This window comes from Pseudorasbora parva, chromosome 9 (assembly GCF_024679245.1).
Source record: "Pseudorasbora parva isolate DD20220531a chromosome 9, ASM2467924v1, whole genome shotgun sequence".
Lineage (NCBI taxonomy): Eukaryota > Metazoa > Chordata > Actinopteri > Cypriniformes > Gobionidae > Pseudorasbora > Pseudorasbora parva.
The window spans coordinates 18,962,399-18,989,779 of NC_090180.1; the positions used below are offsets into that span (position 1 = coordinate 18,962,399).

At 38.6% G+C, this 27,381-nt stretch overlaps 1 protein-coding gene across 5 annotated transcripts; it reads right to left on the bottom strand.

Annotated features, from left to right (window-relative positions):
• Positions 1-26,726, bottom strand: rc3h1b (ring finger and CCCH-type domains 1b). Of its 5 annotated transcripts, none has more exons than XM_067454262.1 (19): positions 26,573-26,726; positions 24,368-24,817; positions 24,154-24,274; positions 21,328-21,567; positions 16,340-16,515; positions 15,927-16,127; positions 15,678-15,810; positions 12,980-13,211; positions 12,650-12,895; positions 10,820-10,965; positions 8,506-8,930; positions 6,207-6,368; positions 5,882-6,028; positions 5,539-5,758; positions 4,134-4,221; positions 3,471-3,561; positions 3,215-3,382; positions 2,121-2,215; positions 1-1,712 (listed from the first exon to the last, which is right to left on the bottom strand). In XM_067454262.1, the coding sequence occupies exons 2-19, from the start codon at positions 24,596-24,598 to the stop codon at positions 1,550-1,552; spliced, it is 3,285 nt and encodes a 1,094-aa protein (XP_067310363.1). In that variant the 5' UTR covers positions 24,599-24,817; positions 26,573-26,726; the 3' UTR covers positions 1-1,549. The 5 variants fall into 5 exon arrangements, with proteins under 5 accessions (XP_067310363.1, XP_067310362.1, XP_067310359.1 ...); XM_067454261.1 differs by having other exon boundaries at positions 6,207-6,365; positions 10,820-11,016; positions 26,573-26,725; XM_067454258.1 differs by having other exon boundaries at positions 2-1,712; positions 10,820-11,016; positions 26,573-26,725.
• Positions 26,727-27,381: the final 655 nt, after the last annotated feature.

Consider the following 27,381-nt stretch of genomic DNA (forward strand, 5'->3'; position numbering starts at 1 on the left):
AACTGTGTTTCTATGATGAACGGAGGTCTTACGGGTGAGGAACGACATTAGGATGAGTCATTAATGACATCAATTTCATTTTTGGGTGAACTAACCCTTTAAGAATTGATTCCAAACTGTTTATGTTAGACTTAAAATACATTAAATAGCTCATCTATAATGAACATCTGTCTGGATTTTGCTTCATGCCTTTCAAAATCTGCATGACTTTATTCTGTGGAACACAAAGGAAGATCCTCTAAAGAATGTTTTAGTCCATATATATGACAAAAAAAACATCTCGTTATACAGGTTTGGAAAGGCATGAAGGTGAGTCAATGATGACAATTTCTTATTGGTTGAACTATCCCTTTAACGAATTAATCAAATTTCGAGCGTTTTTATCAGTGTGTCAAAACTAACCCAATCGCTCAGCGCTACGGGACTATGCACCCTGGTGTGTTTCTCTGCAGCGATTTAGTGGCGAGACCCGAATATGCAAACTCAAACCAGGAGAGCCAAATATGCAACTTCACAGAAGTTAGGGAAAACTGATGAGATCATTTCCTAATGGGTTGTAATCTTACGAAGACTGTGGCACTCGGAGAAACAAAAATCATCCTGACCCCAGAGCTCTGAAGAACACAAGGGAAGCGAAGTGTTGCACCTCCTCGACTAAAAAGCACACACTCATGGAAAACATGGAAAAAAGTGCTCATTTTAAAGACGTTTGCATTCTATAAAACAGAACGCTTTAGACACGTGTCACCACACATTTACAAATTCCTTAACAGTTATATAGCCAAACCATAAATTAAATGAATCCTGACAACTGATTATATATAAAGATATATCTATCGCTCTTGCCCCTTGTGTCATCCAGAGCCCAATCGAACTGCCTTACAGCGATAAACTGCCACGGTCGAGCATCATGCAAGGAGACCCGTGTTAACGGTCCATAAAAATGGATTCATAAAAGGTTCTCCATGCTACTTTAAGCCTGGTGAGTCAGATCATATTCAAGGCTGCAGAGATCCAGGGAGCTGAACGTTTCGACAGAGCCCGACGGCACCGTCGCAAATCTGCAACTTGCCCCGAACGCCGCGTTCGATTCTCGTTTGGATTCCACTAGTTTGCGTCGTCCTGTCTGTGCTAGCTTTGGGTTGACTGTCCTTTCTTGATATACTGGGAACACAACAAAGTAAGCATTATTCAGATGCCCTGGTTTCCAGGCGATGAGAAGTCATTAAAACAAAAAGCTCATTCACAGAACAAAAAGAAAGAAAATTTATATCACGGCAGATACTGCTCATTTTTCTAAATAAAACAACAGAGAAGTTTGTGTTGTGCATGCATGTAGCAGCATGCAGGTGTGTGCGTGTTCGTGTGTGTAAATGTGTGTCCCTAATATCAGCTCCTTCTGATTAATAAAAACACATCTCGCAAAAACTCTTGAAACTGGTTGAATTAGTCAAGAGACAAATTTCAAAGCCCTCCGAGAAGGAATATTGACCTCTGGAGAGGTTGTCTGTGTGTGTGTGTGTGTGTGTGTAGGTGTGTGAATACACTCTTAAGAGCAAGAGTGAACGACACCGTTCTTTTGAAGGTCTGAGCTATTCGCCGCTTGGTCAGCGGAGCAGAGGGTGAGAGAAGTCGTCTTATTGGTCAGTGAGAGCATAGATCCACCCATGCTGCTGGCTGGCTTCATGCCACTGGATCCATTAGACACCTCACTGATGGAGAGAAGAGGAACAGACGAGACGGAGAATAAGTGTATTTGTGGAAACATTACTCAAACATGCCTCCTGGCTAACAGAGCAACAGGAAAACAGACAACAAAAGAGGCTGTTTTAACTCTATTTGCTTAGCCTAAGGGAGCAAACTGCTGAGCCTCAAAAGTAGCAATGTCAAGGTAAACAGATGTCGAATGGAGATAGTTCAAACCAAGTCTAGATTTTGATAATCACTTCATCTCATTATTTTAAAGCTGAAGTCACAACCATATTCTAACCATAGCGATGCTATCAAAGATGTGCATTTGTCAGTTCAGTTATAGAAATAAAAAAAAGTAGTGCAGTTGAATGCAAAAACTCATTATGAACAGCCTTTTAAATGGTGAGTTAGCAAGTTTCCTCACTCACCCCAGTGCTAAAGAAAGCTCCTCCAGCTGGGCTTTATGGTCAGGCTGCCCGTTCTCAGTGGGCTTCAGCTTGTACTCATGGGCCACCTGGTTTTCCTTCAATCATAAACACAGGTTTAGTGAGCTCAGACTGGTCATACAAAAATTAGGGTTGTCAATCGATTAAAATATTTAGTCGTGATTAATCGTATGATTGTCATGAGTTATCATGTTCTAAATGTACCCTAAATTAATGTTTCAAGTTTTTTATACTCTAATCAACATGGGTATAGACAAATATACATGCTTTATGTAAATGTTCATTTATTATTAGTGAAACCATACTCAGAGCATGAAGACAAGACATGCATCAAAGCTCATAGATGTTTTTCAAAGAACTTGTTCATGTCTCTTAAGCCTAAGCTTAAAAATTCAGAATAAGCAGTTTCATTTTAAGAATATAGAGTTTTTACATTGGCAGTTTAGTTCAGAACAGGTCACAGTTCCTATGAAAAACTGGTAATGTGAAAGTTGTCATGCGGACCTGAGATTGCACCAGAACCACACCATACCTGGAGGAGATCTATATTCCACCAGTAGGAATATAGTGTGTTCCCTTTAAGAGATGTGTGTTCCCTGTTGAACTGCTAGTATTTTGTGTGTGCGCCGAACTGTGCCGCGATTCAGTGTATTCACGCTCGTACTTGGACTGCAGAGAATGTGCTCAGTGTAAAGTCTTATGCTGCTTTCACATGCTATCAGAATTATATTAAATACCAGTTTCCGAGGTAAAAATTGCACGTGAACGGAGAAGGGTCTAACTGCAGAGCCTAAGTTTTACCACAGCAGTTCTGACCGCGCATTGCGTCGTGAGAATCTTATGTCTTTGAGATGCAAGTTATGACACTGGAAGGGAATAAAACTACAATTTTATTTATTTATTGTAATTAAACTTGTTTGATTTTATACTGATATTAGTTATTAGTTAGTGATCAACTGTAATGGTAAAATAATTACATGTTTAAAATGTAAATGTAATAAAAAATAAAAAATAACATTTTTTTTAGTTATGTCTCCAACAAATTAATAATATGCTCACACTTTCAGCAGACTCACCATTTCAATTTCTCGGGTTCTCTTTCCGATCTCTCGCTCTACATGATGAAGCTCCATGCTGAGCTGCTCACTGGACACAGTGCCACCTGAAGACCACTTCACCCCAGCCGCGGGCTGAGCCGCCAGCGCACACGCCTCCCTCTGCAGGAGCATGGAGTTGCTGGCAGCCTGAGTGCATATGTGAGACATTAATATTCATGAACTTAAGAACGTTTTTAGTTGGAGTCATGAATATAGACAGACAATTCATACACACCTCTATCCCGCGGGTCTGCTGACTGATCTGTTGGTTGACTTGCTGGAGCTCAATCTTGAGCTGCTCGCGGTCAGGGGCAGACATGGGCAGACTGGCAAAAACATGGGGGGAAAAAATCAATGTTTTGTATGCTCAAAAATGAAATCATACTAAAACCGAATTACACATCCTGATTAAGTATCTGCAGTTGTTGTTGTTTTTTGGATGAAGGTTCATGGTATTTTCACACGTTATTTTACTTGACTTAAATGGCATATCGTTTAAGACAATAAAATTATTCTATTTGCCAATAAAGTGCAAAATTGCAAAAACAAAGACCTATATATATATATATATATATATATATATATATATATATATATATATATATATATATATATATATATATATATATATATATATATATATATATATATATATATACACGCCAAACTTTAAATTCTTTCCACACTTGTTTTTTTCAAAAACATAATTAGTGCATTGTTAATATTCTGTTGTTTTCATTAACATTGTTTTCCATAAAAAAATTCTAGTATTGCCATGATGAATCTTTACATCTTGTCTTTATCAATGATAAAATAAAATATTATTTTTCATTTTTGATAGTAACTTGATGGACAATATTGCCACTGTTCTGGAAGTGTAAGAGGCAAGGATAAGTACCGCTCGCTGAAATGTCCCTGAGAGTTCATGCTCTGGTGCTGAGGGTATGACGCTCCGCCCCATCCGCTGTGGCTTCCATACGGATAATCTGCAGAGAAGAAAACTAATTGTTAATAGTGTGGCGATGTATGAAGCACCGCTTACACAGAAGTCACTTTCAAAGCCAGCTACTTTCACACTAAATCTGAGTTACTAACTTTAATCTTAATGTTATAAGATAAAACTTAAGGTTGCAGATTCTGCCAGGCAAAGTTTCTGATCAATTCCTACTGATATAGAAAACAGCAGAACATTGGTAAGTATGACAGTACCTCTAGTACATCATTCCAGAAGTAATAACCTATTATAAACAGATTTCCTCAAATAATGTGCATGTTGCATGTAAGTGCATGTTATGTTTGTTTGTTACCAGGGCAACCACTTTTGTGTCCAGGTTAGTTTAACACATTTCTCATGTATGAAAAGCATCCGTACACATGACAGGCTGCAAACTCGCAAAAAAAAAAGCTTGACGTTAGGGCTGGGCAATATGGCCCAGAAAAATTATCATTATATAATTTTCCATATCAGTCGATATCGATAAACATCACGATAAATGTAAAATCTTTATTTCTTTAAAGTTTAAAGGCATTTTTTGCTCCTGAGTGAAATATGTAGAAAACAGACAGTTAACTGTGGTGGGGGAGCACAATCATTTGAATATACTCCAGGGTTTCTACTGATACAAAGCCATATGCTAATCGCTGAAGTAACCCTTTAACTGTGGTCAGCATCTTTTTACTCTACACTATATATCAATAATATCATTATATATACTTAATTGTGTAGCATTACGCATAGCGCATAAGAATTATATTGAGAAATTATTGAACTGTTGTTATCGTTTAATCGAGGAAAATTATATTGTGTTAATTAACGTTATCGTTTTATCACCGTTTTATCACTTGACATGTGCTGACAACTATACAGTAGCTTTAAGATGTTTAATATAGCAACTGTTAATATAGCAGAACACTTCAATCTGATATAAAATGTCATTGTCCCTCATAACCTCATCAGGTTGACATTTAGCATTGGTAAAAATTATAAAGCAAAACATAAAATAAAATATTGTATCCGATTATTATTTTCCAAGGCTAGTCTCGCACATCACTAATTCTGATGACACATTTTCATGTTATATTTGTATTTGTCAACATAAATTTTTGCAATAGTGTTTTCATTCAAATTTTTCTAATTCATTCAAATTATTAATTTTTCAAATATCTGTTTTTAAGTGATTCAGTCCAAACAAATCACAAATGTACTGAAAAGTTGTAAGAATTTTATTTTAGAATAGGACAATATTAAGAGACCAGAAAACTTTCTCTCCCCATAAATGATTATTATAAAGATCTCCATTCACCTGACATGGTCATGTGTTTAGAGCCCGAGACCTGTGAGGACGCCATGGCCTGTACAGGCCCAGTGGTCTGGTAACCCGTTTTAGAGGTACGTGAAATGGCACCAAAAGGAGACACTGTGGGCAGAGGACCAAAGGGAATGATGGGATCGTCATCTTTGGCTTCCGCAGAGCGCCGCTGGGTGTCCAGTGGAGGCTCACGCAGAACTTTTCCCTCCGCGTTCTGTTGTAGGAGAGTACGGGAAGGAAATGACAAATTAAAATTACTTTACTTTAATTAACATTACTCTAATTACTTATAGTCTTAGTTAATGTGTGGAAACACAGTGTCATGTAGATCACTTGCCATCATCTCCACAGCACTACTGACATCTTTTGGTTTAGCATCCTTGGAGCCAATGTATGATCCTATGGTGTCACATGACCAGGGGGAATACTGCCCAGCATAGTCCGGCTCCCGACTTCCAAAGGCTTTAGAGCCATCCTCCAAATACTGCAGACATTCAGAATCAAAAATGACAGAGCATTGTTAAGCAATATATAATGAAAGCTTAAAAAATAAAATAAAAAACATCTCACAATTCTGACTTTTTTCCTGAAAATAAGCTTCAATATTAAATTAATGATCCATTATATACCTGCAAGCATTGGGGATCTCCTTCAAGACTTACCTCCTGAGGGTAGTCGTTGGGGAATGGGTGTGTAGGGAGAGTGGGGGAGGCAGCAAAGGGGGGAGGGGAGATGACTTTTCTCTCCTCCAGCTGGACAAGCAGCTCCTTGCGCCTGCGATGCAAGTCATCCAGACTGGGCTGAGAGCGGCTGTATGGGTCCTGCTGAGGGACAACATTGAAATAACTGAACTGACTTGAGGTTCTTAAGGAAATTAGTGCAACAAGTACTCAAGTGATTTGGTATCAAAACATACTAAAAATGGCCGGAAATTAAGTCGTATTTAAAATTAAAAGTTGACTCTGTTAAATAACAAATTTACAGAATCCCTCTGTAAAGATTCACAAACAGTTAATTTTTTGTGAAGTGTTTGAATGTTTTTAGAGTGCTATTATTCATTCCTTACATGATGTAAGGAATATTTCTTAAACGTGTTGAATATTTTGTCATATTAAAAAAAGTGAGTGACTAATAAAAGTCTTGTTAACCTATTAATCGTTAACCAGAAGTATTTCTGGTTCATTTCGAATTGCCCGTTCACAAAGACCCGTCACCTTTAGTTACTGTTGCTATGTCCGACAAGCCATGGCGATCTCACACCACAGAAGTTCACACTTAGAGAAAATACATCATGGAGCAAAGAGGACATTGACCACAAATATCACTGTGGGTGTTGGGAGAAAGTTGTAGAAAGATCACTGCAGCCCTCTAACAGAGTGGCCCGACGGAAGCCTCTCCTCAGTGCAAGACACATGAAAGCCCTCATGGAGTTTGCTAAAAAAAAAAAAACACCTGAAGGACTCTAAGATGGTGAGAAATAAGATTCTCTGGTCTGAAGAGACCAAGATAGAACTTTTTGGCCTTAATTGTAAGCGGCATGTGCGGAGAAAACTAGGCCCTCCTCATCACCTGTCCATGCAGTCCCAACAGTGAAGCATGGTGATGGCAGCATCATGCTGTGGGTTTTTTTCAGCTGCAGGGACAGGACGACTGGTTGCTATTAAAGGGTTACTTCAGCGATTAGCATATTGCTTTGTATCAGTAGAAACCGTGGAGTATATTAAAATTATTGTGCTTTCCTCCCTCATATCTCCCTGAGACAAGAGATTTATGCATTTTATTTCTGGAAAAATTCCTCCTATGATGCAAATTGATGATTTTTGCATCATAGGAGGAATGTTTGCCCAAAGGCTAAAGACTACAGCCAGTAGAGGGAGCCATTTCCGCATATTTTGAATCCGCGCATGGGGGATGGGAGATAACACTCAGCTTGCAGGTAGAGCTCAGCTGGCAGCTACAGGCACTCATTTAAACGGAGCTATGGTGTGCAATGTAAGTCTTTTAACTTCTCAAATTAATTTCTATGAAAGTTAAGCTTGTAAAGGCATGAACTGAAACGCGCCAGACTGAACTCGCGTTGTGAATGTATGCCGCGAATGTAGTCGCGATTACCTCAGCTCTCATCACTCGTTCAGTTAGTGCTCAGTGCTGTGATACTCGCGCGGTGACTAGCTCATTATATTGAACAGACACGTTCAGTTTTTAATTGTAGTGTCTTCTCTAACTCAGTCACTGTAATCAAGTTGGTGGCTTTGGGAATGGCCTCACAGGGCAGTGAAGCATTCTGGGAATTGTAGTCTTTCATCCCCATGTGACAAAAATACATTTTCTGTCTTTTCTCAGTCTAGAAGACACCAAATTCAAAAATAATTTCACATTTCTACTGCATTGATGACCCAGTTTAAATACAGATTCATCTTCCCAGCGCTGAAGTACCCCTTTAAGGAAAAGATGAATGCGGCCAAGTACAGGGATATCCTAGACGAAAACCTTCTCCAGAGTGCTCAAGATCTCAGACTGGGCTGAAGTTTCACCTTGCAACAAGACAATGACCCTAAGCACACAGCTAAAATAACAAAGGAGTGTCTTCACAACAACTTCGTGACTGTTCTTGAATGGCCCAGCCAGAGTCCTGACTTAAACCCAATTGAGTATGTATATGTATATATATATATATATATATATATATATATATATATATATATATATATATATATATATATATATATATATATATATACACAAGTGAATGTTAGATGCAATTAATCACGGTTAAACAATTTTGACAGCACTAATATTTATACATACGCGTGCGTGTTTATAGTAACGTTCAATTAACGCGAAAACCTAAAAAACTAAAATTAACTCTTCTAAAACCTTATCTGAAACATAACGGCAGGCATATCAAGCAAGGAAAACTACCGTTTAGTATGCAAAAACCTTAAAAAGAACGTAACTTACTCTTATGTGGGACCTCATTTGGCTGTGGTGCGGTCCACCAGGATAGTACCCGTCCGATGGGTATCTGTCTCTGGATGACGTCTCCTGGGGGTGGTACAGAGAACCTGAAGCTCCTGGAGGTGGAGGCATAGCAGTCGGGGGAACGTCCAAAGGAACCGGGCTCATCCTGACCAAGTCGTCTCTGGGCGGGGCAAACGGAGGTGGGGGAGCAGGATAATGCCCGTGCCTACGACTGTAATGAGGGGGCGGTGCATAGTTGTGGGCTGAGAAAGGGGGACCCGAGTGGTGGCCTGGATATTGGCTTTCTGGGCCATAACCTGGGTAGGGTTCTGTGTAAGGTGGTACTGCAGACTCGCCTGGTGGCGGCGGGTTACGGATGTAACGGGGAGGGACATACTGTGGAGGTTGGTATGGGTAGGGGTTGCCTGAAAGAAAACAAAGGTTATGAGCATTATGAAAATTCTAAATGTCTATTTACACCAAGACAAATATTTATTCACTAATTTCATGCAATAAACATTTTAATTTGAATGAACAGCTGTTGATGCAATTGTTCAGACCAACACAAGCATTTGCATGCCGTCAATGTCACAGAGAGGTGTTCTAATATCTCCACCATCGCACTGCGAAGAATAGTGGCCAACCAATAAGGTTTGCATTTAGTAACATGAACAGATTCACTGCCGTTACATAACACAATGACTTGATGGCACTCACGAACAGAGAGTTTTGCTGAATTTCAGAGGAAGAATCCTGAAGCGACTCTCGTCTCTGTATTCTTGTATTTAGTCATGTTTGATAAACACCACAGTAAATACAAAAAAATGAACGGCTGTTTGAAAACATGTAAATACTGTTCGACTTCGTGACAAGCAGGTGTCTGAATCTGAATGCTTTGTGTACCGGGTTTTCCCTGCCATTTATTTACGCATTGGTCTGCGCAAGGCAAGGCAAGGCAAGTTTATCTATATAGCACATTTCATACACAATGGTAACTCAGTGCTTTACATAAAAATAATCATAAAATAAATCACAACAAGTGCACAGACAAATCACATGCGAAATCGTACCAATTTTTTGTGCCGAACATTCGTGTTGGGCCTTAAGAAGAAATTAGATGCATTTCTAGTCACAGATTGCACAATTACATTGATATCACCATCTAATTCTCATTTAAACGTAAAGCTTTAAAAACACCAATGTAATAACGCTGTTAAAATCTCTAGATGAATATCCATTATGCATACAGTATATTTTAAATGCTGTGATGCTTAAATTTACTTAGTTTTTAGTATTTTATTATTTTATCTGTTTATAATAAATAAATACATTTGCGATTAAATTGACAATTAAAAATGGGCCTAATTCCTGTTTTTAACAAACATTTACAGCTATTCAGTCAACTCCAAGCTAACACAGTCATCAACTTCCTGTAAAAATGAGTCACTTGATTATTATTGCAATATGCATCTTCTGCATGTTAACATTTTATTTTGATTGGTTGGCCGGCAGTACTCAGAGTTCATCTATTACAGACACATGAGCTAGTTAGGACAGTGTCAGATGAAAACTTCTTGACGATCAATTCTGTGCGAAACTCTGGGTAGCAACACTGGCATTTAAAGGTCCCGTTCTTCGCGATTCCATCTTTCAAACTTTAGTTAGTGTGTAATGTTGCTGTAAGAGCATAAATAATACCTGTAAAATTATAAAGCTCAAAGTTCAATGCCAAGCGAGATATTTTATTAAACAGAAGTTCCCTTTCAAAGCCTACAGCGAACGGCTGGTTTGGACTACAGCAGGAAGTGCAGGGATGTAATGACATCACTAGAACCATTTGTTGACTAACCCTCCGCCCACAAGAACACGCAAAATAGGGGGAGTGGTCTTGTTGCTCTCCCACGTGGAGAAGAGCGCACATTCAGCGCTTGCATCTCCCCGTTATGGTAAGAGGTGGGACCTTTCCAGGCAAAGTGCGCTAAGCTGCTGTCCAATCACAACACGGGAAGCGCTGGCCCAATCAGAACTTGTTACGTGTTTCTGAAGGAGGGACTTCATAGAACTAGGAAATCAACAGGCTGTTTTTAGGACAGAGGAAACAGCGCTGTACAGATAAGTCAATTGTGTGAAAAATACTGTGTTTTTTTACACGCGAAACATGAACTCATGTTATATTGCACACTGTAAACATAATCAAAGCTTCGAATACACGCGAAGAACGGGATCTTTAAGACCTTTAAGAATCTGGGGAGCCAATGAATGACAATAGTCATAATCTGTTCAGACAACCATCCATATGAGCAAATCCATTCACCTGCTGGGTACTGAGTATCATACTGAGATCCTGAAGCAGGTCTGGCTGGCTCTGGATAGAAGAGTTCAGGCTGCTGTTGCGGATACATCTGTGGCGCACCTCTGGGCATGACTTGCACCTGCTTGGGCATGGGTAAGTGCTCCGCCCTGGGGTGAGGCACAGGGTGGGGTGTCAGGTTTAAGCCAGATTTATCCAAACTGAAGAGAAACAATAGGCAGGAATGAGTCAGTGGTAACATATGTTGTTCTTTTCTGTTTACACCAAATCTATTTAAAGGTCCAGTGATGAGTGGACAAAATGCCAAATGGCTTAAATCTTTAAAGGTCAGTTTAAATCCGATCGATCAATTAATTGAAAAAATAATCGGCCAACTAATTGATTATCAAAATATGTATTATTTGCAGCCCTACACTAAACCTCTGCTGTGGAACACTTAATCCAGTCCCTCCAGGATTTCGCAATATTTTTTTTGTGATTTTTGCGATCAAAATTACTTATTTTGTGGTGGTAATTTTTTTTTAATAATTAGGATACCAAATGTACCATATTATGTACTATGTTTATTGCACAATAAGTCATACATGACAATAAAACAAACAATGCACAAATCTATTTTGGTATCTGACTAAAAAAATTCTAGTGATGTACTATGTAGCTTTAATAAATATCACTTAGGGTCAACAGTCAGTAAATAAAATAAGAACTAACAAACAAATGATAGGAGGACAAATAAATACAACACAAAGATACAGATACAGTTTAAGTGTTTTACGTTTAAGTGGGCTATTGTTTTTTTTCTTCCAGTTGTTATTTGATGGTGTATTAGGCTAGGTTGCTTTCACTTTAAATACCTACTACAGTAATGCACATGTTCAGAACCAATACTGTCACACATCCCAAACTTATTCACTCAAGACATAACCGCCAAGACGGACATTTAGGCATAATCATGTGTGTATTTGATTTTGATTGTTCAAGGGCATAAGCCTATAAATTAGAACACATTTCTGTATACTCAGCCAGTCTGACATCAGTCCGTGTGCCAGTAGAGAATTGAGTTTGTGGTATACAGCATGTATATTTAGTGTTATCGGACATATCATACTGTTATTTGGTAATTCATCGATCTTGAGTAATCAATTCACCCAGTCCATGGCACTTGCGAGACGGCAGGTGTGAAAGATTCGCTTTCAATTTCTCACAGACCATACTGTGCATGCACAACAACGTCTGTATCCTCATGAAAACAATGCATTACAGCTTTAAATAAATTAAAGATAGTTCAATTAGATACTGTTAATTTTTTGTGATTTAAAATATTTTTTTGTGATTATTTTGCCGTGAAATTACAAATTATGCAGTATTGCAAAAAATGCGGCATTTTGTTGATTTTGCATTGTATTCAGCGATCGCGGGTGAATACAACGCAAGGGACTGTTAATTTAACAAAAGGGACTGTTAATTTAACAAAAAAATACATTTTAAAAGATTAATCAAACTGTTAATGCCTTAATTAGATTGCCATCATTTTTTATAATACTGTATTAAATCATAAATTCAAAAAAATTTAAACAAAAAGAATATCTGGGATAAAAACACTTTATACTATTTCAATGAAGTTGTTGATGTTAAGAAACTGAATTGACTAGACCTGCTTTTTGATTATTCAAATTTATTTTTACCATTAAATGGAATTGAGAAAATTAAAAAAGGACCTGAAATAAGTTGCTACAATGCTTTTGAGTTACTACAACTTCAGAAAAATTTAAACAGAAAAAAATTAATTTGGGGGGGAAAAGTCAAACAAGGTTGATGAAATCGAAAGCTTACGAGTCAGGTGGCGACCCAGGAGCGCTGAGGCTAGTGGCATCCATCTTGGGCTTGAGTAAGAGGTCATACGTGGAGGGGTCTGAGCCTCTGGGGATGAGCTGGGGAAGAGGCGTCCCAGGACCAGCTACAATGCCGTTGGGAAGTGTAGAGGCCTTTCGCCCAGGCTCCAGCGTGACCACCTCTTCAGGCAGCAGGCCAGGTGTGCAGGGCAGTCGCGCAGCAAGACGTTTGTTCATTTTACGGTACCTGCAATGCAAAAAACAAATGGGATTCTCAATGCATGTTTTATTTTTTCTAACATGACATGTGAGATGTTATAACGCCACGCACTTTTCCAGCTCCTCCTGAGAATGGGCGAATGTGCAGCTAGCTCCTCTGGGACAGCCTCCTTTCTGCTTCATGTCTCTGCACATGTATGTCTTGTATTTGCTGTGTTGTGGTGGCTGCTGCGTGTCGGCACCCTTCTTGCTGTGATTCTGGATGAAGTCCACTAGGCCGTGCACCACCGTCTTTACCGCCACCAGGCCCTTCTCCAGCTGTTCCCAGTTAGGAGGAGGAGCATCTGAATAAAAATTAATCAAAGCCAAACTAAATCATAGAACAACTCAAACAGATGCTTAATAACAAATTGGATGTAACTAATTATCTCTAGGGGTGGCCGGCAGTATGACTTTAAACCTCACAAATAAAGTAGGAGTAATTTTTGTAGTTTTTCACAGTATATATAATTAAGGTTATTACAGTTTATTGCTCTGGTTACATGTGCGTGTACTATGCCTCCTGCAGCAGAACTATGTCATGTTCGTTCAGCTGGGCATCTTTCTCCTGCAGTTAAAGGTCTCTTTAGCCTGAATCCCAAACGGCACACTTCTATGCACTTTCGGTGTGGTGGACTTGCAATGGCGTTAAGTCCACAAGACCGTAGGCTGTGCCATTCACCATTTTAGGTTTCAAAAGGGTGCTCGTGAGCTCCCCCTTTGGGGCCGTTATGCGCCCACGATTCGCGCTTCACCTGAGCCCAAAAGTTTGCGAGCTCAAAGCAGCATTATGTCACGAAAGCATGTACTCAGAGGAAGACTGTGAGGGTTTAGGATGCCATTTGGGATCCAGCCTTAGAATCCTAAGTTACTGGAACTCTGACTTTAATTTTCTACTGCATGTAAACTGTTTTATGGACTGGGCTGTTCCACAGGTGCATGTGCAATAATTGTTTACATTTCATTAAGCAAGCAAGAAAAAAAATATTTAACCCCTTTCAAATATAGATATATAAAGCTTATTATGGACTTTATATAATTGAAAAAGAGAGGGTTTTTTTTGCAGAGTTTAAATATATATACACACAACTAAAGTTTAGGGTCAGCAAGATAAGTTTAGGGTCGGCGAGAAATAATTATTTTATGCTCAACTAAGCTGCATTTATTTGATCAAAAATACTGTGAAATATTACAATAAAAAAACTGCTTTCTACTGTAATATATTTTAAAACGTAGTTTATTCCTGTAATGAAGGACCATGTGACACTGAAGGAGTAACATTTTGGATGCTGGAAATATAATATTGTTAAGATTAATTTTCAGTATCATTGCTCCAGGTTTCAATGTCACATGGTTCTTCAAAAACTCTATATGCTTTATTTTTTTAAGTAAGCTCTAATGCATTGTATTCAACGTATTCATTTCTTATGTGAAAATAAAAACCTCAAGAATCAAAAAGAAAGAAAAAGGCACCTGTGTGTGTGTGTGTGTGTGTGTGTGTGTGTGTGTGTGTGTGTGTGTGTGTGTGTGTGTAGATTTTTTTAAAGAGGTGATGAATTGAGAAAACTTTCCCTTGAGCCTTTGATATATAAAAGGTCATGGTAATATAAGAATATCCTGTAAGTTTCAGAGTAAGTTTGAAAACTTCCTTGTTAGTCAAAGAAAAGCTTTTATAGACACCAGGCACAGAAAACGAGCCTGTGACATATTAATCAATGACGTATTAGAACGGTGAAATGCCACCTCTGTGTACGCGGCTTCTGTAGGCCCGCCTACCAACCCGTGGAGCTAAACTGATCGCGTTACCGAGCAATAAACACACCAAAGATAGCAAGATAATTGTTTGTAAACAAGTCTCAGGTCGACACTGGATTTGCAGACATATTGAGATTAAAACACAATGCTGTGCCTTCTATATATAGAGTACGACAGGAATGGTGCAACACACTTATGTGAGTAAAATGTTTAAAAAAAAAAGGTTTTTAATATGTGATAGTATTGCATAGTTATAGATCATACTGATTGTGTGTGCATGACGTGTCTCACGGAGCATACCAGCACGCTGCCACAGGCTGGAAAATCCCTTATTCGTTGGTTCATTGCAATTCAGGTTCAGACTCCCAGGACTTGCAAAGCCCAACATCCTGGGGCTATGTGTTTTCCAGGCAGGCTATCAAAACGTAAGCCCGTCGGCTGGCCGGTGAATCTTAAAAAGTGAAATAACATTAATTTCTTGATCTCCGTTGTGTTTGAAGTCGCGCGCATGTGCGTGTGTGTGTATGTGGTTTGCGCTTATATCCACCAATCGGGTGGGCCAAATAATAAAAAAAAACTAATCAAATCGCGGGTGGATGAGAGATAAATCAGTGTTTGCTTGATAAATACGTTTTGAGACTGAGCCCCATCAGATAACTATTCCAGCCGCTTCCAAAACAATCCCTCCCGGGAACTGACAAGGGAGCTGAAGCTCATTAAATATGCAAATCTTATCCAATCCTAGTGGCACGCCCATCAAAACCCAGCGTTTTGGAGAGACCCTCAAAAACAGTGTAGAAAATGGCCTATTACTTATTAGTTATGATTTTTTTTATGTAAAAATCATGGGACGACATAAGTTGACCTCAGGCAATGGTATAAAAAAATAAAAAGCCAGTTCATGACACCTTTAAAAGGTTTAAAGTGGGGTGTGACCAAAAAAAAGTTTGAGAACCACCTATATAACACAAATATGCTCTGTCCATCATAATGGTTTTGTCTGTCTTTAAGCAAACCTGGACTGGGGTCGATGTTAGCGAGCAACTCCAGGTGAGGTCTTAGCCGGTTGAGATTGGCAGGGTCCCCCGTCCTCTGCAGTGCGATGGTCAGCTCCTGCACGCTCTGAGCAAATGACGCTGGGGTCTGCAGCTGAGAGAGAAAACAGTCACATTCCTTTTATATGATATTCTGAGGGGTAATGCTATTTCTGGCATCTAAAAGGATGCAGGAAATTTTCAAGCTGTGCAGACAGATGGGCGTCATACCTTATCAATGATGGACTGCATGTGTGACTTATGAGACTGATCTCCATACAGCAGAGAGGACCACTGATCAGGGGCGATGCGGAGCCCTCCCTCCATTGCGATTTGAACGATCTGAGAGTCGTGTTCTCGCCGAAGTGCCTCATACGTGCGGAACTCCTCTTTCAACTGCATTAGCGATGAATCCTCATCTCGCTTAGTCACCTACGACACACAAGAGACACAACTGAAACCTCTAAGCTAACGCCGTTAATGTTATTGCAAATAAGCTGTTATGTAATGAAAAAATTATTTGCACACAGAGCAAAAAAAAAAAAAATCTAAATTACTCCCAATTTAGAAAAAAAGAACTTGCAACTTGTAAGACGCATGTGATCAGCTCGAGTGAGATCAAGTACACAATAAAGAACAACTACCTTGAAGCAGGAGGCTCGGTAGAGGAGCTGAACTACATGTCCAATACTGGTTTTGGAGGCCTGAGGAAATCTCGGTTCAAGTCTCTGGACCACAAAGAGGACCAGAACCTTCCTAGAAAGAGCGGATCCATCTTCCAAGGCCAACAGTACCAGCTTTAGTGCCTCCTCCTGCATGGCTGTTGATAAAAAGGGCTGACATAAGACACTAGAACTTCCACAAATAAGTTAAACGACAAATTGAGACCAGTTCACACCAAGACAAACATTCACTGTGAAAACATGGTGTGATAAACTAATTTGACTTTAATTTGAATGAATGACTGTTAATACATCTGTTTAGACTTCTTTTGTGCTAATCTCTTTTCCATCACTCTGTGACAAAGCTGACAAATTAGATTCATGCTTTTTTTGATCCCATTCCCAGATCCACTGCTATTACCGTATTAACCGGACTATAAGTCGCACTGGACTATAAGTCACATTAGGGCAGAGTGGGAGCCGCGTGCGCATGCGAGCACCCGCTCGCGTGCACTCACTCGTGCCCGCTTTACTGCATAACCGAGCAGAAGAAAGAAAGTTTGAAGTGAGTGAGAAACTTGTAAGGCAGGGCTATTCAAATCTTACCCTGGAGGGCCAATGCAGTGCAGAGTTTAGCACCAACCTTAATCAAGCACACCTGAACATGCTAATCAATGTCTCCAGGATCATTAGAAAATCACAGGTGGGTGTGTTTGATCAGGGTTGGAGCTAAACTCTGCAGTGCATTGGCCCTCCAGGGTAAGATTTGAATAGCCCTGTTGTAAGGGACTGGCGAAAAGCAGAGGTTACTTTAACTGTAATGAAGAAGAAAAAGAAAGCTACTTGCGGACTGCAAGCAAGATGGCCAGAGCTGAAGAACGAGTCCACAGACGATTGAACTCTCTGCCGGGAGAGGCTCAGCCGTGCGAGACGAACGCTGTGTGAATCGTTCTCGGTTGCATATTTTACTACATGCTGTTTGTATTTTGCAGAATAAGATTTTCTTTATGGGGGCATTTTGTTTGTGTTCAGTCTTTGTTGTTGTCTTTAAGTTAATATTACTACAGGAGCAGCATAGAGGGCATTCTCGCGGATATATGTTTATTCTTGTCAGTCAGTATGAATTAAATTTGATATATAAGTCACACCTGACTTTAAGTCGCAGGACCAGCCAAACTATGAAAAAAAGTGCGACTTATAGTCCGGAAAATACGGTACCTAAACATATGACTTTGTTTATGTAATAGACAAAGAATATATTACGTTAAAGGGTTAGCTCACCCAAAAATTAAAATTCTGTCATTAATTACTTACCCTCATGTTGTTCGACACCCGTAAGACTTCCGTTCATCTTCATAACTCAAATGAAGATATTTGTGTTGAAATCCGATGGCTCAGACAGGCCTTCATTGACACAAATGTCATTTCCTCTATCAAGACCCATAAAAGGCACTAAAGACGTTGTTACAAAGTGCATCTCACTACAGTGGAGCTACAATAATTTTATGAAGTGACAAGAATAGTTTTTGTGTGGAAAAAAAAACTAAATAACGACTTATAACCTCCTGGGACCCAGAAAAAAAAAGTTTTTTGAATTTTGTATTTTTTCATGTCATTAGATTGTTTAGAGCATAAGAAACAAAGTGACAGATTATTTTTTTGGAAAATTATATTTTATTCATATTTTATGAAATGTCCTCTGTAGTTGACACCAGGACTCAGTTGTCAAAAAAATGTAATGAAATGAAATTGCATGTGTAGGCAAAAACAATGGGATTTATTTTTAATTCACGAATACATTTTTAAGTTTCAGGATTTTTTTAAAACAAACTTTTTTAAAAGATGATTCTGAGCTATGTTATAAAAGATATAACTGAATGCTTTGATATACCATCATACTTTATGCAATATGTGGGTAAAATGGCCATAGTTGGATTTTCCCATTCAATACAATGTATCGGTATATTGCATCTAATTTGCATATTATTGTGTTCTTGGTGCAACATGTAAGGAAAAAAAGAAGTGTAATAAGGGGAGTAATAATTGGCTACATTTTCATAATAATATGTAATATTTCATAGGAATATTGATATGTAATTTATTTCCCTATTTACTTGTTGTGTCTCCAAAATACCTGATAAACTTGATTTATGTCCCGATGTCCTCTACAGTGAACATTTAAGAAATCAATGCCCTGTTTTGTAACAAAGAGTCATATTTTGATTAGAAACCCCATAGCATTGTTCTGAGATGTTGATTTATAACAAACAATAAGAAAATTAATCAGATTTAAATTATAATTCAAAAATATTATCATATTTCCATAAGGGTGCTAAACATTAATGTCAGCCATTTTTAAAGACCAAGAAGTTGTTGTTGTCCTGGTGAAACCTCCAAACATTTGGTATCTGTGCAAAGCCCTGAATGTGCTCTATAAAGGACATCCTGACTCAAAACTGTGACGTGTGTGATGTCACAGAAACTCACTAAAATATAATGTCCACTACAGTGGACAAAAGTCTATTACTGGGTCCCAGGAGGTAGGGCTGGGCGATATGACGAAATATATCGTCTGGACGATAGAAAATGTCTATCGTTTTATATAAGGCTCTATCGCTTACGCCACGATAAGGCGTTTATGGCAGAATGGCAGAATTTTACGTCAAGATGCACCTCACGCCACGGCATGCCCATGCACGCTGCAATACATAAACAAACATGGAGGAAGACGGTAGTAAACACGGTTCAGACCAGGGTAATTCTCAGAGTAATTATGCCAGAGTGGTGGCATAAGCGCTCAAAAGAAACTTCAGACACAGACGCTGTAACGGGCTTACGCGTGGCACACCATATAGCCATATATTGAAATATTTTAATGGCAGGTGTAGGGATGGCGAAAACTAAACATTTTCTTGACCGACCACCGAGCCTCATTAGCCGGTTGAAACCGGTTAACCGATTAGTTTAAAATATGCTGCGCTATTTGAAATAACAGCCGCGAGCCGCGCTCCCTCTGTCTCTCTTTCGCTCTCTCATTCACACACACACGCGCTGCCGCCTCCCTTCCACAAGTTCCACTCACGTCACTTTTTTTAAATCCCCCACAGCGCGAAACACGAGTCCCGCAAACGCGCCGCAGAAGAGCTTGTTTGTAATCAGAGGACAAATGGCTCCTTAGTTTCTAAATGGTTTGGGTACAAGATCGCGTTGAAAATAAAGGCATTTGTCCAGCGTTAGAAGCTAATTTGAATCATCGCCGCGGCTCATTTAAGAAAATGACAGCTCCGAAGAGACGCTGCTTTAGTTCGAGGTAGTGCTAACAATAATAAAGAAAGACGATCAACACCTTATGTGTTACCACTGAAATGAAGATGTAATATATTTCCAAATGTAAGCCCATCTTAAGCGAAATGCACGCTTCATACTGTCGTCTGCCCTGACTCTAACCTCAAGTGTTTACTTTTTGCAAACCTTGTGAGCGCGCAAACCCAAACGCTGTGACCTCGCTTCAAATGTTTTTATTGGTTTATTAAGTAGCCTAAAAACAGGCGAGTTATGAAAAATTGAGTGCGAGGGATATGTTCAATCACACAAAAAGATTTTGGAATGAGACGGATGACTGTAGTAGCGTTTAGTCCACTGTCTATAATAGCCTAATTTAGAGATCACTTTTTTTTATTTATTTTAACCGTCAACTTTGATTGGTTAACGTTGATACGGTCAGCCATCGGTCAAACGGTCATTGGTTAACATCCCTAGGCAGGTGTTAACTTTACCAACAGTCTTGCTTTAAAAAAAGGTTCTAAATAAAATAAAAATGTAGTCCATACTACCTTTATTTGTTTTGTATAAACTGCATTTTCACATTGCAATTTTGTATAGACTATTCATAAACTGAATTAACAGAAAAATTGCTATATCGTTATGTATATCGTTATCGGGATATCAAATGAGCTATATCGGGATATGACATTTTGGCCATATCGCCCAGCCCTACCAGGAGGATATAGTGATGGGCAGATTTCAAAACAAAGCTTTGAACCGTTATGAATCAGCGTATCGATTTATGATTCGGATCACGGGTCAAACTACCAAACTGCTGAAATCACGTGACTTTGGTGATGCAAATCATGAATCAATACGCTGATTCATTCCGGTTCGAGGCTTTGTTTTGAAATCGGCCCATCACTATATAAGTTGCTATTTAGTGGGGGTTTTTGCGCACAAAAATAATTTTTGTTGCTTAATAAAATTACTGTAGAATATATGTAGTGAAATGGACTTTGTAACGACGTCTTTAGTGCCTTTTATGGGTCTTGAGAGAGGAAATAACATTGGTGTCAATGAAGGGCTTACTGAGCCATCGGATTTCAACACAAATATCGTCATTTGTGTTCTGAAGATGAACGGAGGTGTTACGGGTGTCGATCAAAATGAGGATAAGTAGTCAATGACAGAATTTTTATTTTTGGGTAAACTAACCCTTCAAGCGACAATGAATAGACCCTTTTTACAGACTGATTACAACACTAGACATCTGTTTATTATTTTTTTTGCACTATTTATTTAAATGTACAAGCATAACTCTATACTTTGTGGACTATTCCCTTGGCATGAAATTGCTGAAAACCAGTAAACACTGCAGTGTGGGAGTTTCTAATAGCGGGCAAAGGCAAATTTTACATTGTTCTCTCTTCTGACCACCATAATCAATCTCTCAATATTTTTTTCCTCTTTTGTAATGCCGTAGAAATACTATTGTGATTTTTTTATTTTACTATTGGAGCGAATTAGAAAAAAAATGTATGTGCTGTAGCTTTCGTTCACCACTACAGAAGTATACCCAACTATAAAGACTTCTGCTTTTGAGAACACCTAAAATGTGAAAACAAATTATGTGTGAAAATCAAAACTATTTCCGTGAAAAACATCTGTGTTGGTGTGAATACATTTTTAAAGTGCCATCTTACCGGGACCCAGGAACTGGCATCCTCTGGCTCTCACGGCAGCCCACAGGTTGGACGAGAGCTGCTGGGGGTTTTGGTGCTGCAGAATGAGCTCCGTAACAGTTCTTTCGCCCAGAGAGCGGGCTGCCCGCATGGCCCTGACACGTCCTTCTTCTTCCACTAGCTGACAGTGCACCAGAGTCACCAGTTTCCTCTGCATGGGGCGACTCAGCATGCTCTGAGCAGCATTACTTAACCCCACTCCTAAAACATGATTAGAACAAAATCATTTGGTCAGGCCCAACATACTGGCTTAAAGTCAGCATTAAACGAAAATTCTACTTATCTACTTTCTAAATATGAAAGGTGGTTGTTATCGTGAATGAAACATAGTTTAATTTCTTTCTTTTTTTGTCAATAAATGTCATTTTTTATCTTTTTCACTCAGATGTATGTCACAATATAGAATACTTACATTACATTGGGACTAGGGATGTCACAGTACCAAAATTTCAGTAGTCGCTATCGATACCATACATTTTTTCAAAAGCACAGCTAAATGTTTTATTTTATTTTATTTTTTATTTAACTATTTAAAAAAAAATTCAATGAGTATTATTTATAATGATAATCATTATAGTAAATAATACATAAGCATGTAAAAGCTGTATGCTGTTTAGAAGTAAACATTGTTTATAGAAAAGACCAAATGTCCCCACAATTTCATATAAACCAGAGATCGCCTACACTGTGTGGACCAGCCAGCTGTTATCCATTTAAATGGATTTATAAACATACTAAATTATGTTTTTTTGAAAATGTAAAAATGCAGAATGTTTCCTGTGATGGGTAGGTTTAGGGGCAGGGGCAGTGTACGGGGATATAATGTTCAGTTTGTATAGTATAAAAACCATTCCACCTATGGAAAGTCCCCACAATTCACAAAAACCCAAAGTGTGTTTGTGTGCGTGTGTGAGCTTCTGCACATCATTCACACAAAGATGCAGAACATGCAGGAGTAATAGTATTATTAAATAGTATTTTGCAGTTTAATAATCATAGACACTAGTATATATTCGGCTACAGTCTGGAGCCCTGCATATAGATAAAGACAGAAGTGGCTGAACAGCTGCGGATACCAAATATACACAGGAGTCGGTACTACAGAAATGCTGGTATCGTCACATTTTTTAAATTTCAGTGCCGACTTGGCACCAAAGTACCGGTACTTGTTGACATCACTAATTGCAACTTTAAAGTATTGATGCATATTTTAAAACAAAAAAAAACAACAAAAAAATGTATATATATATATATCATATGCATCAATACTATCTATCCATCTATCCACAACTTTCCTGCCAGTCTTAGTGGGCGTCTCCATGACACTCGATACTTCCGGTTGACGGTATCTCAGTTCCGGTTTAGCACACATAGCAGTTACGCAGCGTTCACACCAGACGCGAGTGACGCAAATAAATAGCTGTTCGCGTGAACATTCGCTTTATTCACGCGTGACATTCACAACACAACAGACACGAATTTGCGTCACCGGAGGGGCTTCTGACAGGCAGCGGCAGTTGTCAGAAGGACGAGCCGAGTTAAGGCTGCTCTCGCCGGGGTTAATGAGCGCTGAGCGCCTGGGTTTCACACCTCCAAAACCTACTTGCTTCCATAAACCATGCAACATAACCAGACCCGTTCGGCATGTTGCCTAGCACCCTACGCACTCCATTCAATGCCCAACGAGCTTCAAATAAACTCAAGACATGTGATGTAGAAGTAATATTTGTATTTTAATATTTGTAATTGTTGAAATGTTGTTCATGTCAGACATTGTCAGTAGACTTTTTTTTAATCAACATGAAAATAGATGCATGAACTTCAATTAATTTAAGTGCATTGTAATAAAAATTAACATTTCATTGCTGAGTTTATATATTAGTTTAACCTATTTAAAATACTGCAGTACAACTGTATAATTTTTTGCAAGGGTATGTTTATTGTTTTCAATAATTTACAGATTTAATGTGTAGCAAGACCGCTCTAACAGCCTAATGTTACTATCCAAATAGAGACCTGCACTCCCGCAGGACCCAGCACAACCGAGTGCGGCGCAGGATCATATTTGATTGGTGAATGCGGATGCGGGCGGCAAGATATTATTGTGTGCGAGTCGCGTGAAAATACAATTATTTTGCGGGACTCCCGCAAAGTGGAAATGTATAACAAAATAAAATTAGTTAGAAACAACTAAACCTTTATTTATAATAAAATAAAACCGATTTACAGGCGCATGGACGGAAGGTCTCGTGTGGTTCATAGGAACAGCCAAGCCTACCACACAGTGGCAAAATGTGTACACCGCATAACTCGCTTAGTGCTACAGATATTAGTAAGTTCTTGTAAGATAGTCAGATCCATGCGACCATCTGGGACATGTGATCATTTTGCCATAAGCGTTGTTATAAAAGTCTACTCCTGAATCCTGATAATACAACCAAACGTTTAGCTGATAACAGTGCAGACTAACTTAAGCCGGAAGTTTGTTACCGGCTTGTTCTACGTTGCCATAGCAATTCGGGAAAGTTGTGTATATATATATATATATATATATATATATATATATATATATATATATATGGTTTTGGAGGGCTGAAGTCAAATAATTAGTGCTTCACTGATAATGCATTTTTACTGTGTCACCGTCTATATCTTATAGATACTGTGCATTTCCGATGCATGACATGCAATTTTTACTGTTGAGATACACTGTGGACATCAATAATTTTAGATCATATTCCAATCGAATGCACATATAATCATATTTGGACTGAAAGTGTGACTGACCTCGTGCACTGCTGAGGGGTTTGAGGTAGAGGGCCAGCTCCTCAACACACTGCCGAGCCTCATCATAATGCTTGGTGTCCTCTGGACACGTAATGAGTGCCACAGGTTGCTGTTTGGGCACCTGAGACAAAAAGACAAATAAAATGAAGCACACCGTGAGAGATCTGAAAGACTATGATTACTCTGCTTGGTAAATGCAGTCAAAATGCCTCACCTGACCCCCGACCAGCTGTAGCAGGGCCGAGTTGACGGGCAGCTGCTCGATGTCTGTGTTAATGGCCGTCTGGTCAAAGGGACAGGCCTTGCGGTGCAGCTTGTTGAGGCACATCTTGCAAACAGTGTGGCCGCAACCCAGACTGATGGGCCGACGTACTGTCTCCTCGAACGTCTGGGTGCATATGGGGCACAGTAAAAACTCTGTCCATTGTGGAGCTTGTACAGGCATTGTAGCAAGGTTGTTCTACATGTAAACAAGAGTGGGGGGGTTTCTCCTGGGTGTGCGTACGGGTGTATGTGTGATTGGGTGTGTCATTTAACAAAAAGGAAATAATAGATTGGGGGGTAATGAAAGATTCCACTGGAATCAAAAAATCTTCTGAACACAGGAGTTCTTAAATAAGTTCACACGTCCCGGGTGATCATCACATGGTGTGAAACCTGAAACCTGAAAAAAAAAAAAAAAGAGATGCCGTTGATGATTAATCAGACAAATATGGGATTTAAGAAGCAATATTTTTACTGTAAAGAATACCAACAAAATTAAGCAGTGAAATACAGTAACCGAAGTACAAAAATCAACCAGGTCTGGCAGCTGTATTGCTACCCAAACAAAGGAGAAACCTAAAACCAAGATTAGTTTTAACATTTATTTATAAAAAAATTAAATCTTTAAAACCTATTGAGGCAGTTAATGTGATTTTCTAATTTCTAAAAATAATGGTGTCATTGAGCAACTATTACAGCAAGCACTACAGGCAAAACCATGGTTTTCATGCTGTTTTGGAAGTGGAAGTAGAAGTAAAACATCCAAAATACACGTTTATTACACTTTATCTAATTGTCTCTTTAGACTTTTAAATTACAATAGCTATCTTTAATAGCAGTTTCCTTAAAATGTGTTTTGTACCGAGTCAAAAATCTACATTTATATACAGGAAAGTTTAAAGTTTTATTCCTATCTATATTATGAATGTTTTTTGATGATTTACAGAATGTTTGATTTTTTACAAAGAAACATGGTGAAAATGTATTTTTGTCTGGCTGTTGGAAGAGCTCAAAAGAGAACAAAATCTAAAATCCTCTTAAATGTAAAAACATTTAAATCTAATATGACAACAAAGCAAAACGATTTTGAACATGGCTTTATCCAATGTTCAGATTTTCGTTCTGTCATATTTAATTTGTTTAAATATTTGTTTAACTTGTTATACAAAAACAAAGATGTATTAAAGCAACGTTACTGTGATTAATCGGTTGTGGAAGCATCCATACGTTCAAATTGTTAAACTATTCACCTGTGGTGTACACAGGCTCCACTCAGCTAACTCTGTCAATAAACTTAACTTCATATAGTTTAAGCAATGTTGAACACATAAGCATTACATTAACTCGTCTGATAGCCAAGTATTAAAATGAACGCCATTTGCCTTCAACAAATAAGTCAAATTGATTAACATTAACAGTTTAATATTGTGTTCCCAATTAGCTATAGAGCTAACACGATATTCACTGGCTCGTGCGTCTATCTGGGCTGCAAATACGCACTCTTTTAATTTCTGACAGGGATTGTAAGCATAGATGGAGAGTTAAAAAGGCTCCAAATCGTGCTGAGATTGAGACGGTGACACAAACGATCTGTAACTGTTATATGCTAAACCACAAGAGATCCCGCGATTATGTAACACAGTAAACGCTGAACCCGACCAGAACACTCGGTTATTCTCCAGCCCGCTGTCAAAACACTGCAGCGGAATCATGACATGTGGTAAAAATATATGCAAATACACAATCACGTGGATTACTGTAAACAGCTATTTTTGAAAGCCTCCGGAGGCCCCTGTAAACACAGCTTTCAGTTCAGCAACCCAAGCTAATAAGCTAACGTTACACTGGCTAACGAAATTGCCATTTCAATCGAATGCACACCTGAAACCAAATGTACTGGCAAAGGTAACACCAAAACCTACATGTTGCCCGACCTAACCACCAATTAAGCCCCCGTGCTGAATTAAAAGACAAAAAATATCTCAAGCCGAAGCTACACAAGGCTAGCCGGGCGGCTAAATGCTGCAAACGTGCTATCAGATTTAGCCGTTAGCCAGCCATGTACGGTCCACACCCATAAACCAACACATAATACACGCAAAATGCGCTGTTCTGCATCCCACAGGTGTAAGTCAAAAAATGCACACTCACTCACTCGCTCATTCTTACTGAGTATCAGCTATCTTCATCTTTTCTTAAGAAAACCCTTGATTATTTCCTCGGTCGCCATGTCGACCGTTATAACGGATTGCCGAAGTAGTTCGGGAGTTCCTCGCGCAAAACTACCAGCAGAGGCAGCGCTCGAGTTCAACGACATCGAGAAGAAACTGGTGGAGACTGGAGAGTAGCGGGCGCCCCTTCTGGTTGAGCAGCGCGCTGCAACTGCTCATTGTGAAAACCCATAGACGGTCTATGAAGTGAAAACCCGTGAAAACCCTATGGAAGCCCATCTCTATGGAGGACCAAATTACTTAAAATGAAATAATTCAATAAATAATGATTTCAATTACATGTACTAGTTTATTCTGAAATAATGAAATAATTAATTAAATAATTTATTTTTAAATATTAAATAAATAAATGTATCTATTTATTTTGTAAAATTACATGAAAATGTTTAATATATTTCACTATAACCTCTTCCACACACACTCTTATGTTTAAAAATCAATTTTCTCATTATTTAATGTGCTTTTTCAAAATTAAGTTTTTCATAATAATATGCTGCATTTATGAATGATGCCTATTTGACGAATCATGCATTTCCAAAGCACTGCATTTTTTAATAATAATAGAAAAAAATTCACAAATGCCAATCAATAAGTTGAAATAATTACATTAAAAATAAAGTGTGCAATGAAAAATTATAACAAACTATCCTAATTATGACTACAAAAAAAGTAAATTGGGACATAAACATGTAAATAATGACATAAGTCATTATGAGATAAAATTCTAAAAATT